The sequence below is a fragment of the Cololabis saira genome, unplaced genomic scaffold (assembly GCF_033807715.1).
Source record: "Cololabis saira isolate AMF1-May2022 unplaced genomic scaffold, fColSai1.1 scf034, whole genome shotgun sequence".
Classification (NCBI taxonomy): Eukaryota; Metazoa; Chordata; class Actinopteri; order Beloniformes; family Belonidae; genus Cololabis; species Cololabis saira.
Window position 1 is genome coordinate 528,464 of NW_026906198.1, and position 13,129 is coordinate 541,592.

Sequence of the window (13,129 nt, forward strand, 5' to 3'; positions counted from 1 at the left end):
CTGCTTTTGTTTTGTTTTCAGCTTGTTTTTTTTAAACTTGATTCTGTAAATGATCATTTTATTAAAAGTCAAATAAAAACAAAGCAACTGTTAAGGATTTTATTGCACCAACTATCGGAACAGAAAAAAAAAGAAGCACGTCACACATTAGTGGCCATATTGTTTCAGGAAAATGTGTCCAGTAAGGCCCTGAAAAATGAGCTTTTATTGTGAAATAAAAGCCCAACAGTTTTGAGTATGGAGTGTTTAGAAGCGAAACATTTTAGAAATTTGAAATTTTGTCCACTTATTTGTTCTCACTTCTTTTTAACCCTCCTACGAGCTTCTCCTTCCCTTCCTCCCTTCCTTACAGTTTGGGTGCCACCGTGACACCTGCAGTCTTCTTGTGCACCTCTTTAAGCCACAATATCAGGATCCTGTTGGTCTCTGCCGGCCTCTCCATCTGCGTCCAGTGTCCACACTCCTCGATATGAGCTCTGCTCAGGTGCGGGATCTGCGGTCGATAATCAACAGACTTGTTTTACGATGAACTGGAGCCACTGGCCTGCTTGAGTTTCTGCTGATTTTCTCACCAAGTCGTCCATTCCTCGGGAGAGAGCCGGCAGCAGAACGGGGTCTTTACCTGCCGTCACCATCAGCGCCGGCATCAGAACCTAACAGCCAAAACAAAAAGGTGGAACTTTTCAAGTTTGATCCAGAACTCCAGATGCAGTGAACAGTGGTTCCTGTATGAGTCAACACAAAAAGCCCACATCTTCCCTGCTGTGATTACTTCGGTACTTTCTGTACCAGTGAAAACAGCTGTATTACTCGCAGAAAAAAATCCTGCTATCCAGTTTATATTTTCTCAGTAATTAAAACTGCAACTATGCCGACTTAATAGGATGAAGGTATAACTCCAGGATGCAGTTCACAGTCACTCGTACAAACCTTCCCGGTGGGCTGAGAACACATCCACCTCCAGTTGGGTTCGTGGTTTCGATACCAGTTCAAGGGCCTCCTGTGGAATAAAAACAATCTTTGTGAGCTGTAGTTTCACCGTTGAACTGGCAACTAAAGTTGGCTTGAAGGCGGAGAGATCCAGTGGCTCAGCTCGTCTTAAGTTTGTTGTTACAAACATCTTAAAACCGCTGCGGTCCAGCTGAACGTCTCCGGACTATTATCTGGGACTCCCTGCTGCTCAACCTGCTTCACCTGAAGCCGCTCTCTTTGAAGCGTCTGACGTAGTACTGCAGCTCGGCCTCCGTCAGCATGGCGCTGCGGGGAACCTCCTCTGGCAGACCCACAAACAGACCACCTGGGACACGACAGAACACGGCATGAGTTCAGAACAACATGCTTTCCACTAAAACATGCAACAGCAGGAAGTCTTCTCACCTCGAGCTCGGACGCCTGCAGTGCTGAGAGCAGGACGGCTCGCCTGAGGAGCAGACATCCAGCAGGTGAGACCAACAGCTGTGCTACCCATGAAGAGTGTGTGTGTGTGTGTGTGTGTGTGTGTGTGTGAGGGGGAGAGTGCGTTCACACACACACCGGTTCGTTGCTGCTGAAAAAGAAGATCTTGAACGTTCTCTCCAAATCCTTCTCCAGCTCGGCTTCTGCTACACCCTGAAACACACAAACACACATGGCTACACACCTGGGTTCATTTCAAAGATAAATAAAAACCTCAGAAGTTGAGGGTCCCATTCCTCATCCAGCCTTCTAAATTATTTCATCCAACATCTGCTCACATAAACAAAGCTAACCAACTAGTTTCCATCAATCAAGAGTAGTGTACATATTTGAAATCAATAAATCCAACCCCAGCAGCTCTGTTGACTTTAAATGTTCAAAACCCAAAGTGAACGCTCACAAGCTCAAAGAGAGACTCGAACCACTCATGACAACCAGGGAAAACCAGATTACATAAACATTTAACAGCATACACTAATTTAGTGTTTAGTAACACACACGAGTTAAGAGGCCAAGCTGCAGGTCTTCAGACCTCATAGGTCTAATTAATTTCATTATTATAATAATTAATAAAGGTGCTGCAGCAGCCTACAGTCATGACAAATGAGGAGAAGGGTTGGAATTGTGACATTAAAAGGAGAAAAAAACAAAATAAAGGTTATTTGTAGTTTTTAATACACTTAAGAGTGTCTTTTTTTATCTCAAACAACTTAATTTGTAGGGATGTTAATTGCAATTAATTAATTACAGGCATATTTAGAGCGTTATGTTTTTTAATCTCTTGATTATATCTTAATCTCTAACTTTCTTTTTTCTGTTTGCGAGTTGCCTTTATTTTGAAATCTGTGTTTGTGTGGTGGAAGTGCGGTTCCCACAAATCCAAGTAAACATTTGTGAGAAGATAATCGATTATTGAGTGAAGTGGTTCGACTCCAAGGTACAATCAGTAAGAGCGAAGGAGGACAACAACATGCGAAAAAATGGACGCTAACGATGCAGCAGCTCTGTAAATGTCGTACATACTAAGCCAGGGGTCTTCAACTCTGGTCCTCACGACCGCCTGTCCTGCCTCTTTTAGATCAGAGGTGGGCAATCCTGGTCCTCAAGGGCCGCTGTTCTACAGGTTTTAGATGCTACCCTGCTTCATTGCACCCTGATAAAGTGACTGTGTCGTTTACAGAATTGTCCAGACCTGGATGACAAGCTGACGATGATTAATTAGAATCAGGTGTTCACTTATTTTGCAAAGAAATGTATACTTTTATTTTGGAAGAACGATTCCCCTCCATCATATAAGACTTTCGTAGATCAACTCAAAGCATTTCTACCCTTGGAAAAACTAACCTTGGAAAAATATAAATCGTGGCCCTCTTTTTCAAGAATTTTGGTTCCCATTATTTTCTGGTTTAGAGAACTTCATTGTCCGCTGAATGCTATTTTATTGCTGTCATTTACTTTATGTAACTGTCTTTGAGTTTTGATGCTCTTATTGTTATTTACTGATTTTCCATATTTTTATTCAGTCACTTATTTTTTTTACATTTTTTTTTTTATTTCCAGTTTATTTATTTATTTATTTTATTTATTTGTTTTTTGTGTATGTTTTTGTGCTTTCTTTTGGGGGGGGGGTAGGCAGGAGTAGGCAGGAGTAGGCACGCGTGCACAAAAGTTGTAAGACCTACCGTCATTAAGAATGTATCCGATTGTCTTTCTTTTGGGAAAGAAAAAAGAAAAAAAAAAAGAATCAGGTGTGTTAAAGCAGGGAAACCTCTAAAACATGGAGGACTCAGCCCCCAAGGACCAGGATTACCCACCCCTGTTTTAGACGTTTCCTTGCATCATCACACCTGATTCTAATTGATGGTCGTCATCAGCTTGTCATCCAGATCTGTACAAGTCTGTTAATTACAGTCATTTTTATCAGGGTGCTGAAGCAGGGAAACACCTAACATGCAGGACAGGGAGTCCTGAGGACCAGGGTTAAAGACCACTGCACTAAGCTGATCGTGTTGCATGTAAGATACAAAGTCTCCCTCTTCTTCTTCTTCTTCTTATACCATGTTGTTGTGAATCTGTGACTGTTATTATTCCCACTCCCGCGGTGTCATCACTTCCGGAAGGGGGCGTCCCAGGGCAGTCAGTAGCTCGGCTAAGCGTGGGTTGGTATACATGCTGGAATAACTCGGATTAGGAGTATTATCTGGCTCTAAAAGCTTGATCTAAAGAGCTTCAGTTCAATGTTTTGATCTGCAACAATAATGTAATGAATTCAAAGGAAAACACCTCAAGTTGAGGGCTTTTCTCAGCAATTTGTAGGTGAAATAAAAAAAAGGGATTAATTAGAAATCGTAATTAATTACACTTGTGACAAATGTGAGGAAATCTGTCACGTGTTACCGGTAGGAACTATTTTGCAAATAATAATAATAATAAACAATGACTTGGATTTATATAGCGCCGTTCAAGGCACCCAGAGCTTTACAGAGATCATTATTCATTCATACACATTCTCACTGGTGGTGGTAGCTACGTTTTTGTAGCCACAGCTGGCCTGGGGCAGACTGACAGAAGTGTGGCTGCCATATCGCACCAAACGGCCCCTCCGACCACCACCAACATTCAAACACATTCACACGGGAGCAAGGTAAGGTGTCTTGCCCAAGGACACTACGACAGCAAACTGGGACAGAGCGGGATTCGAACTGCCGACCTTCCGATCATTGGATGACCCTCTCTACCACCTGAGCTACTGCAAAGACAGGAACCTTGCGATAATAACTGGATTCATACAGACTTTACTTGATTCACGAGGTGAAATAGTGACTCACTGGCTGTTGGAAGTAGAGCTGGTAGTCAAAGATGGGATTAGCGGCCAGCTTCTCTGGAGGGACGGCGGGGTCGGCTGGAAAAAGGGGCGTGTTCAGAGACGCTACCGCCCTTTAACCAAAGAAAACACCTTTTACTTTCATTAAAAGGCCGATGGGCTGTTTCACCTGGTCTGTTCAAGTGCGCGTTTGTGCTTTGCCGCACTCACCGGACTCTCTCGGGGTGATACTGGGCCATGGTCCACACCAGAGCGCCACCCCAGTCGTGGCCCACCAGCGTGATCTGTGGTATCGCCTGAAACCCGCGGATCAAGCAGCCAAGATTAACACGATCCAACAGTTTGCTGAGTCATGAGTAATTTCTTACCATTTTGTCCAGGAAGGTGACCAAATCCTGCCAACACAAAACCACGTCGTCACTTTTGCGTGAATAACATTTTTTATCAATCATGTGTTGGTGAGTTTGTACCTTGGAGAGCTGCTCCTGAGAATATTCCTCTATTTCTGTGAAATGACAGTGAGGTGAGAACGTAAATCTGACAAGCTAAAACACATGCATCACAAGTCTACGGTGTTTACAGACCAGGAGGCGCCGTGGACTCTCCGAATCCCTTCATGTCCAGAGCCAACACCCTGAACCCTGCTGCAGCCAGGCCCGGGATCTGCCAGAGGGGAGGATGGTGGGAAAAACTTCCACCAACAGGGATTCAAGCTTCTAGTAATGACAGCAGCTCACCTGGTACCGCCAGGAGTACCAGCTCTCTGGGAAGCCGTGGCACAGCAGCACCGGTGGACCCGAGCCCATCTCCACATAGTGAGTCCTCACGCCAGGCTGAAACACAAAGGGAAGACGTTAACTGCGTTTTCCTGCGTCCCTGAACTGCCGACAGTGATGCGGCTCATTACTCTGATGGTGACGTATCCATGAGACACGTGGTCGGAGCCGCAGAACGCTGGAGGACTATCGTCTCCAACTTTCTGGAAAAGAAATGTGCACGTTAGAAAAGATTGATGCTCTAAATGTTTACGTTAAATCATGCAACTTTAATATATATATATATATATAACCTCCATCCTCAAATCTTTTATTTATTTATCCAAGATGAAACCAAACTAGAATAAAACCATAATTATAAAACAAAAGAAAGAAAATACTTAAAATAAAAGAGCTTTAAATGCTGCAGACTGGTCCAGACCTGAACCCTGGTGAAGAGGGACAGTTTCTCCAGAGCGACGGGGAGATTTTCCACCAGCAAGGCCTTCATCCCTGATCCCTCGGCTGCCTTCACACCCTCCTCCTCCGCATCCACCCACAGCGCCTGAAACGGGATTGGGATCAGCTGGGATCCACCAGCGAATGCATTTTTGTCACGCGTACGTGTCCACCACCTGGTTTGCCGTCACTCCCAGCGGCTGCAGAGCGGAGCTCAGCATGGCCGGGTCGGGGACCCTGTGACCCGAGCGGCAGGACTGCAGAACCAGGTCAAAATGTCCACCCAGCTGACAGAGAGTCCAGGCCGGGCTATCTGCAGAAGCGCTGTCATCTAACCAGTGATTGACCAGCACAGCTGTCAGAATCCCTTCACATCAGAGTTTACAGGAGAAAGAAAAGCAATCATGGATCAGGTTCCTTGTCTGTTATGGATCAACATTTCGTTACATCAGAAGCTTTGAAAGCTTTTGTTTGAAAAAACGTTTTACATCCCGTCTTTTGAGCTTGGTTGAAGCCGACATGGAAGTTACCAAAGTTGCAGTTCCTCTACTGACCACCAGGTCTGGGGATCTTTTTGTAGGTGACATTATGTTGAGCAGATTCATTTACGAAAGGGGTGTATACTTTCAACCGTCAGTCACAGTGAAGCACTTCAAATATGTCTGATAACTTATGTTGAGTAAAGGCTTCATTAAGCTCATGAAGCAGCTGAGCTGGCTACAAATGAACGAGGGTAGTTTCACGTCTAAATATTGTAGCTCAAAAACCCCCCTGGTTGCTAAAGAGGCTGATTCAGACATATAGAGCAGGAAATCACCCCTGGTTTAAACTGGCACAGGGTGAGATGGATGAAAAAAAAACTCAGCAGGATTTACGCTAATACGATTCCTGAAGACGGCACTAAGAAACAGAACAGACCTCTTGACAACAAAAGAGGAATTTGAGCTTCAGTGTTGACTTTAACGTTGGCTCTTTGACAGAGTTTACTCTGGTTTGTTTATTTCTTGGACAGTCTAGTGGCTGTAACGTCCTGGGAACTGCAGGACATTCCTGTTGGATGAATGAGGTTATGGTTTTTTGTACCGTTTTGACTCAGATTGGCAGCCGTCTTCAGCACCGTGTCTCGGATGTCCATCATTGCTTTCCTGAACTCCTCCAGCAGACCTCCAACCGACCAATCAGATGGCAGCGTCAGTCCTCTGGCCCGAGCTTCTTTCACACACTCCTCCTCAAACCTGGGAACCATCTGCACAGACAGAAACCTCCACTGTTTCAGTAAGAGCAAGCACAGAAGTGTCAGGTATGACCGGACAACAGCCGACCTGTTCACCCACCTGACTCAGGGGCATGGCTCCCCGCTCCGCCTGCCTCATGGCCCCGTCCTTCTGGGATGCCACACTGGACAGAAATCCTCTGCAAAGCACAGCACAACATAATCTCCACTATCAACATGAGGCCAGAGAAATCAACACAGCGTTGCCGTATAAAGCTACTGTGTAGCAACACCACATCTGACCACAGTTGTGTTCATGATAACCCCTGGTGTGTGAACCCGACTGCCCTGTAGGACAGAGTGGTGTTACAAGGCATCACAACCAACTAGAAAAGTCTCACCTGCAGATCTTGTCAATACTGCAGATCTACATGCCACCCATGTGGTCAGAAGGGGTATTGCTACAACGGTGTAAGTTTAAAATGCCAGAAATTATCGTGATACATTTTTTAGTCCATACCGCCCATCCCTAGTGTATACATTTAGTTGTAGCTTGCTTAAGAGGTGTACATGGACGTGAGTCCTCACACCAGTAATGTCTATTGGACTATAGTATATACTAGGGACTATAATCGTGTCCAACAGGACTTTGACATCAGGCAAAGAAATTAAGCATGGTAACTTTAGCCACCATAAAAAGTATTAGGAGGTTCATTCATTTTAAAGAAAACATGATAAAGTCTGAGAACTAATGAGAATTATGACCACGATCGGTTTGACAAAAACAACCCATTGAGACATTTTTCAGTGACATCACTGTAAAACTAATGAATGTGAAATGCATCTGCATTTCGTGGCCACAATGTGTGTGAATTTAGGTGAGGTGAACTGTAGAACATTTTTTATTATAATTTGATATAGGTCTTTTTTTAATTTTTTTGGTTCAAATGTTGAGACAAGAGGAAGCCTTAAAAAAAAAAATCTGTCAAGTTGTTAATGAGAAACAGGGGTGGGATTAAATAAATTTTCTTCTTCCCACTCCCTTTCGAGTGTTGACGAATTAATTTGTATTTTGCACCTGAAAAACCTGATAAAAGGTATTTTTTTAATTTTATGTTGCACGCAGGTAACTTATGTTATGTTTATTGCTCGAAATAAATATGAATTGATTGATTGATTGATTGATTGAATGTATGTTTTATTTGTATGATTTTTTTTTTTTTTTTTTAAGTGAGTTGTAACCGTAGCTCTATTTGAACGGCCTTTGCAGAAGCTGTAAAACCAGTCTGATGGTAACCAGACTGGTAACAAAGGCTAAAGACTGAAGTCCACCTGCATGAGGTGACTCAGCTCTGCACCTTTCACACAGCCCGAATTAAAGGCTGAGGTATGGTTCTGCGTCAAAACGACGCCGTGCCTACAGGCTGAATTATGCTTCTGCGTCACACCAACGCAGAGCACACGCCGCAGCCGTGACGCCGTGCTGAACCCTTCAGACTTCTCCGTCACTCCATTTCGCCGCGGTGCAATACCCCCCGCGACCGCTAGTTAGCGATCTTTTCCTGAATGGTTTATCCGACTTTTTCCAGTCAGTGAGTCAAATCAAATCAACTATTGTGCAAAAAAACTAAACAAAAAAAGGTCGCCTCGACGCCTAGTTACAATTTTCGGGAATTTTCGTTTTGACGCAGTACCATAACTCAAGCTGTACCGCTCATTCAACCTCTGTACACACCCAACAGTTCTGCAACAAACTGCAAGAAGACTTCTGAAACTAATCCTGAGAAAAAACCAGAACAATTTTGACTTATAAAACCAGATTATTCATAAAAACAGACATTTATCAGTCTGTCATGTTTGTGTTGCAACTTCCTGATATCTTATGAATCACCAACCAGCCGTTTCTCTGCAGAAAGAGTTGCATGATGGTCTCACCTCGGCAGCTTGAGAAACTCCTCATGTTTGTGGAGGATAGAATCGGGTCCTGAAGGGACAACGACTCCCCAGAAGTTGAAGAGGACGGCTTTCTCCTGCGACATCTTCGGGTCTGAGGTCCTGTGCTTGAGCGGACCTCCCTGCAGAGAGTCGGGAAGGATTGTGGCTGCAGGAAGAGAGCGTCCCCTCTGTGCAGACTACAGCACCACCCACTTCACATGCAAGCCCACACTTGACCCAGATTTCACACACAACAGGTGACAAACAGCTAAACGTGCTGGCGACGGGTTACAACCGAGTGGAGCGAGTTCACGTCCATCTGTTGTCGGGAACAAACCAAACGGACCGGAAAAAAAGTGGGTTGGACCTTTTCAGAAAGTCCACCCAACTGAGATGAAGTTGAAAGATCCGCGTGTTCGTTTGTCTGGTGCACATAAGAAAACCAGTGAACAGAATCAAAGGTTAATACAAGCTTTATTATATCATGCACAATATTTGTGTACTTGCTGGTCAAATCAGCCGCTCTTAAATGTCATGTGCGCTCCTATTTCAGTCCTTACGGCGAATGAATGAATGCGGCTCCAAAACAGAAAGATATGAAGTACTGTTGTTTTTTTTTACAGTAATCATGTGTACATATTAAGGTGGAAGTATGGGTGTAATCAAGGTAATGAAAGAAATATATGAAAAAAAGTCTTTATTACCTCAAACTCAGTGAAAACGTGTGAAACACCACAGGAATTCCACGATTATCTCTCTCTGACATCTTAAGTCAATCAATAAGTGCCTCACCGATAAAATCTGGAAACTACCATGCTCAAGAAGCAGACGTTTGGGTTTTGGTGCAAACCAATGAGAAACAAAGACTTGCTAAAAGGGAAAGTCTTTGTTTTCCTCCACCCACACCTGTGCAGGTGAAAGTCCACTTACTTTTATAGATGAAGGGGGGCTGATGGTAAGTACACCCTTATTTGGTAACATATTTTGAATAACAAATGTTTCACTGTTTAATCAATTTTCTGTGCCCCATAAGGGTCTTCCTGATGTAACAAAAATGTCAGATTAAGTCGTGGTCCAATCATCTACTGCAGGTAGAAAGAAGAAATTATCAATTCATCATCCAAAAAAAAACCCTCTTTTTTTGTTATATTTCACAACCATACAACAATCCCTTAATGGGGGAAGGCCATAAATATTTCCTTAGATTGACGTATAAAGGTGCGGGTATGGTTCTGCGTCACACACGCAGAGCACACGGCGCACCCGTGACGCCGTCACGAATCGTTCAGAGTTCTCCGTCTCTCCATTTGGTCGCGGTGCAGTACCCCCCGCGGCCACTAGTTAGCGATCTTTTTCTGAATGGTTTATCCGACTTTTTCCGGTCACAGTAAATCAAAGAAATAAGGACAACTATTGTGCAAAAAACAAAAACAAAAAAAATCACATATAAACGAAGAAAAAAGCCCTGGAAGTTCACTACTGATTCAAACCGGAAACCGGAAATGCTTCGCTTTCAAACGAACCAATCACAGCCCTCTCGGTCTGCGTGTGGTCGGCGTCTCCTCGACGCGTAGTTACAATTTTCGGGAGGTGCACGTCACTGACGGCGCATGTGACGGCGTGTCCTCTGCGTGTACAAAAACCACACGCCGTAGGCACGGCGTCGTTTTGACGCAGAACCATAACCATTTTCCGGTTTTGGTCGTATTAGAGAAAATTTGCACATTTTAATTAATCAATAATACAGGAAAGACTGACAGGTCATTTCAAGTCAATCAAATTCTTAAAGGGATTGTGACATGAAAAACACATTTTTCTTGATTTTTTGTGTTTTGTTGGGTGTCTTGACATCAATTACACCCACAAAAACCGAACTTTTAACATTCAATGTATTGTGTGCTTTCTGGGAGTTTCCGCATAATTATACAAAAACGGCGCATCTGGTTGGGTGGCGGACCTATACGTATAGGTCCGCTAAATCACCGCCCCCTCCACTGTTTAGAGCCCCCTCTGTTCTCATCACCGGAGGACAACTGCTAAAAAGACCCGCGGCCACTGACTGGACTTAAGATAAGGGGACACTGCTGCTTTGCATGCCTTTTATTTTTGTGATTGTTTGCTGTGGACTGCTTCTGTGGACTGCTTTGCCGTGCTCCTTTTCCGTGCATGCTTCGCCTGTCACTCCCGGCTTAACTCTCCGACGCCACTGTGAGCGTATTGCTTGCGGGGAGCTACGGTGCTGCCTTCCAGTCCTCTGGTCCCGGACTTCATCCCCGGGCTGTAGTCGCCCTGTCTGGGCTGTGTGTGTGGGTGTTTGTGGTTCGGTGTGCGCGCGTGTGTGTGGAGACGGCAGACGTGTGTAGCAGTTGGGTTGGAGGAGGTTGGGAGGAGGAGCGGGGCAATGATTGACAGGAAAGGGGGAAAGGGACGCGTTTTTCACTGCGCAAAAACACCGTCATCTCCAAGCCAGGCATGGAGTACTGGAGTGAAGTTTTTCTTGTTACACCTTTTTAGACACATTGGAGGGAAATTGGCCAAGACTTTTAATAGTGTTAAAAGCTTGTTAAAAAATTATGTCACAATACCTTTAAACCCATTAAGTAACACCAGTAAACTCACTGTGGAAAGAAAATCCCGGCAACCTTTATTTTTGTTTTATATGTTTAAAAAAAGGTTTTTTTCCGCAGTCCCCCAAAAGATGAATTTAATAAAATGCCAAACTCCTGTATATCTTCAGTAAAGTCAGGAGAGACGATCATTGTTGCTGCAGCGGGTTAAGATCCTGCATCCGTCCAGACTCCAGCTATACAGAAAACAAAAACAGGACGGTATAACTTATCTTCAAGTGCTTTTATTTTTTCAAAATAAAATTTTGTGTTAAAGTTACGTTCAACGTTTCTAATATTCTCAATAAGGGATTAGACTGTTCATGGAGGTGAATGTGGATCTCTTGAACATTTCTGGTTTAGATTTATAAACAAAATACTGCAAACTAAATTCATCACATCATTCACGGTTGGGTGGAAAAATAAGATGTAAGGTAAAAAACGTAGGAAATTTGAGTCACCAAACATTTACGGCATGTGCTCCTCCAATCCACATCTGTGCAGGTAAGACAACAGACTCCAAACAGGAAGAGGCAGATTCCATTTATAAGGGGTGGTGATTATTCTGCTGGAACCAGTGGTTCTGAAACATCCAGAGATCATTTGTCTGAGGGGGAGGCAGATGGCCAGTTTTTGCATCATTTTGTCACAAGATTGGACTAAATTGCTCCATCAGTTTATGCTTTTACCAAATAAGATCAAAGATAAAAGAAGAGTCTCGCCAGCAGAGGTGTCAAGTAACGAAGTACAAATACTTCGTTACCTTACTTAAGTAGAAATTTTGGTTATCTATACTTCACTGGAGTAATTATTTTTCAGACGACTTTTTACTTTTACTTTGGAGTCTGTTGTCTTACTCCTTACATTTTCATGCAATTATCTGTACTTTTTACTCCTTACATTTTAAAAACAGCCTCGTTACTCTATTTCATTTTGGCCTTTAAAAAAAACTATCCAGTTAAATTGCGCCATCCGGATAGAGTGAATTTGGTTGTGGTTGTGGCACAGATGTTCTTGTCCAGTTTTGTTCTTACATCCGTTGCCCTCAGATTCCTGCAACTAAACCTGGATGTACATTCTTAAAGATTCGTGTTCGTTTGTCTGGTGAACCAAAAGAAAACTAGTGGAATAGAATCACAGATTAATACAACTTTTAATCATGTCAAGCACAAGGTTTTCCGGCCGGAGGTACACTTCTCTCAGACCACAATGGGTAGGAGAGAAATGCACACAGTGGTCATCAGCCTAGTTGAATTTATACTCAAAGGGGGGGTGTTCTCTGCAAGTGGATTTCATTGGGAAATGTGTTACTTCCATCTTCCTTTCCCTGGGGTGTCAAGCCTAGGTCACAGGTGAGACCCCCCAAAGTTAAACGTCTGCTTATTCCCATTGTCTTCTCTCAACAAATGGTATGTGTATTTCACCTTTCCCACCGTCTCCTCTCCAACAATACCATGTGTATTGTATTTAACCTCTAGTCTACCCGTAACACCAGGGCAGGCGCGTCATTTCCGCCGGGGACGGTGGGGACTTTGTCTGACGAGCAGATTTGTCCCCACCACTTAAAAAAAAAAAAAAAAAAATGAAGTAGAGAAAGTGCAAATGCCGCTTTTGGTGCAGAAGCTGAATTTTGGTTCAGAAGCTGCTCAAGAACGCCCCTCCCCTAGCCAGGCCTCGCCCTCCTAGTGACGCAACACCTTCAGCAAGTCTCGAACAGAAGTGATTTGGAAGTGGATGATAATCAGGCTACCCCTCCCCCCTCCACACCGAGTTTGGAAAACACGACACACGCAGTGAGAGTATGGACACACGTGAACATTCGATTCGAGGGCAGGAGCGCGATGCTACTGGAACTGGAATGTGCGGGAATGTCTTGAAGAGT

At 43.8% G+C, this 13,129-nt stretch overlaps 1 protein-coding gene across 1 annotated transcript; it reads right to left on the bottom strand.

Moving 5' to 3' along the window:
* Positions 1-85: 85 nt before the first annotated feature.
* On the bottom strand, positions 86-8,965 carry ephx2 (epoxide hydrolase 2, cytoplasmic). Its single transcript, XM_061716667.1, has 18 exons — positions 8,642-8,965; positions 6,828-6,906; positions 6,577-6,739; positions 5,670-5,860; positions 5,477-5,599; positions 5,187-5,258; positions 5,017-5,112; positions 4,864-4,942; positions 4,750-4,784; positions 4,648-4,674; positions 4,490-4,575; positions 4,284-4,392; positions 1,534-1,608; positions 1,378-1,420; positions 1,195-1,297; positions 931-1,000; positions 573-653; positions 86-493 (listed from the first exon to the last, which is right to left on the bottom strand). The coding sequence occupies exons 1-18, from the start codon at positions 8,743-8,745 to the stop codon at positions 347-349; spliced, it is 1,683 nt and encodes a 560-aa protein (XP_061572651.1). The 5' UTR covers positions 8,746-8,965; the 3' UTR covers positions 86-346.
* Positions 8,966-13,129: the final 4,164 nt, after the last annotated feature.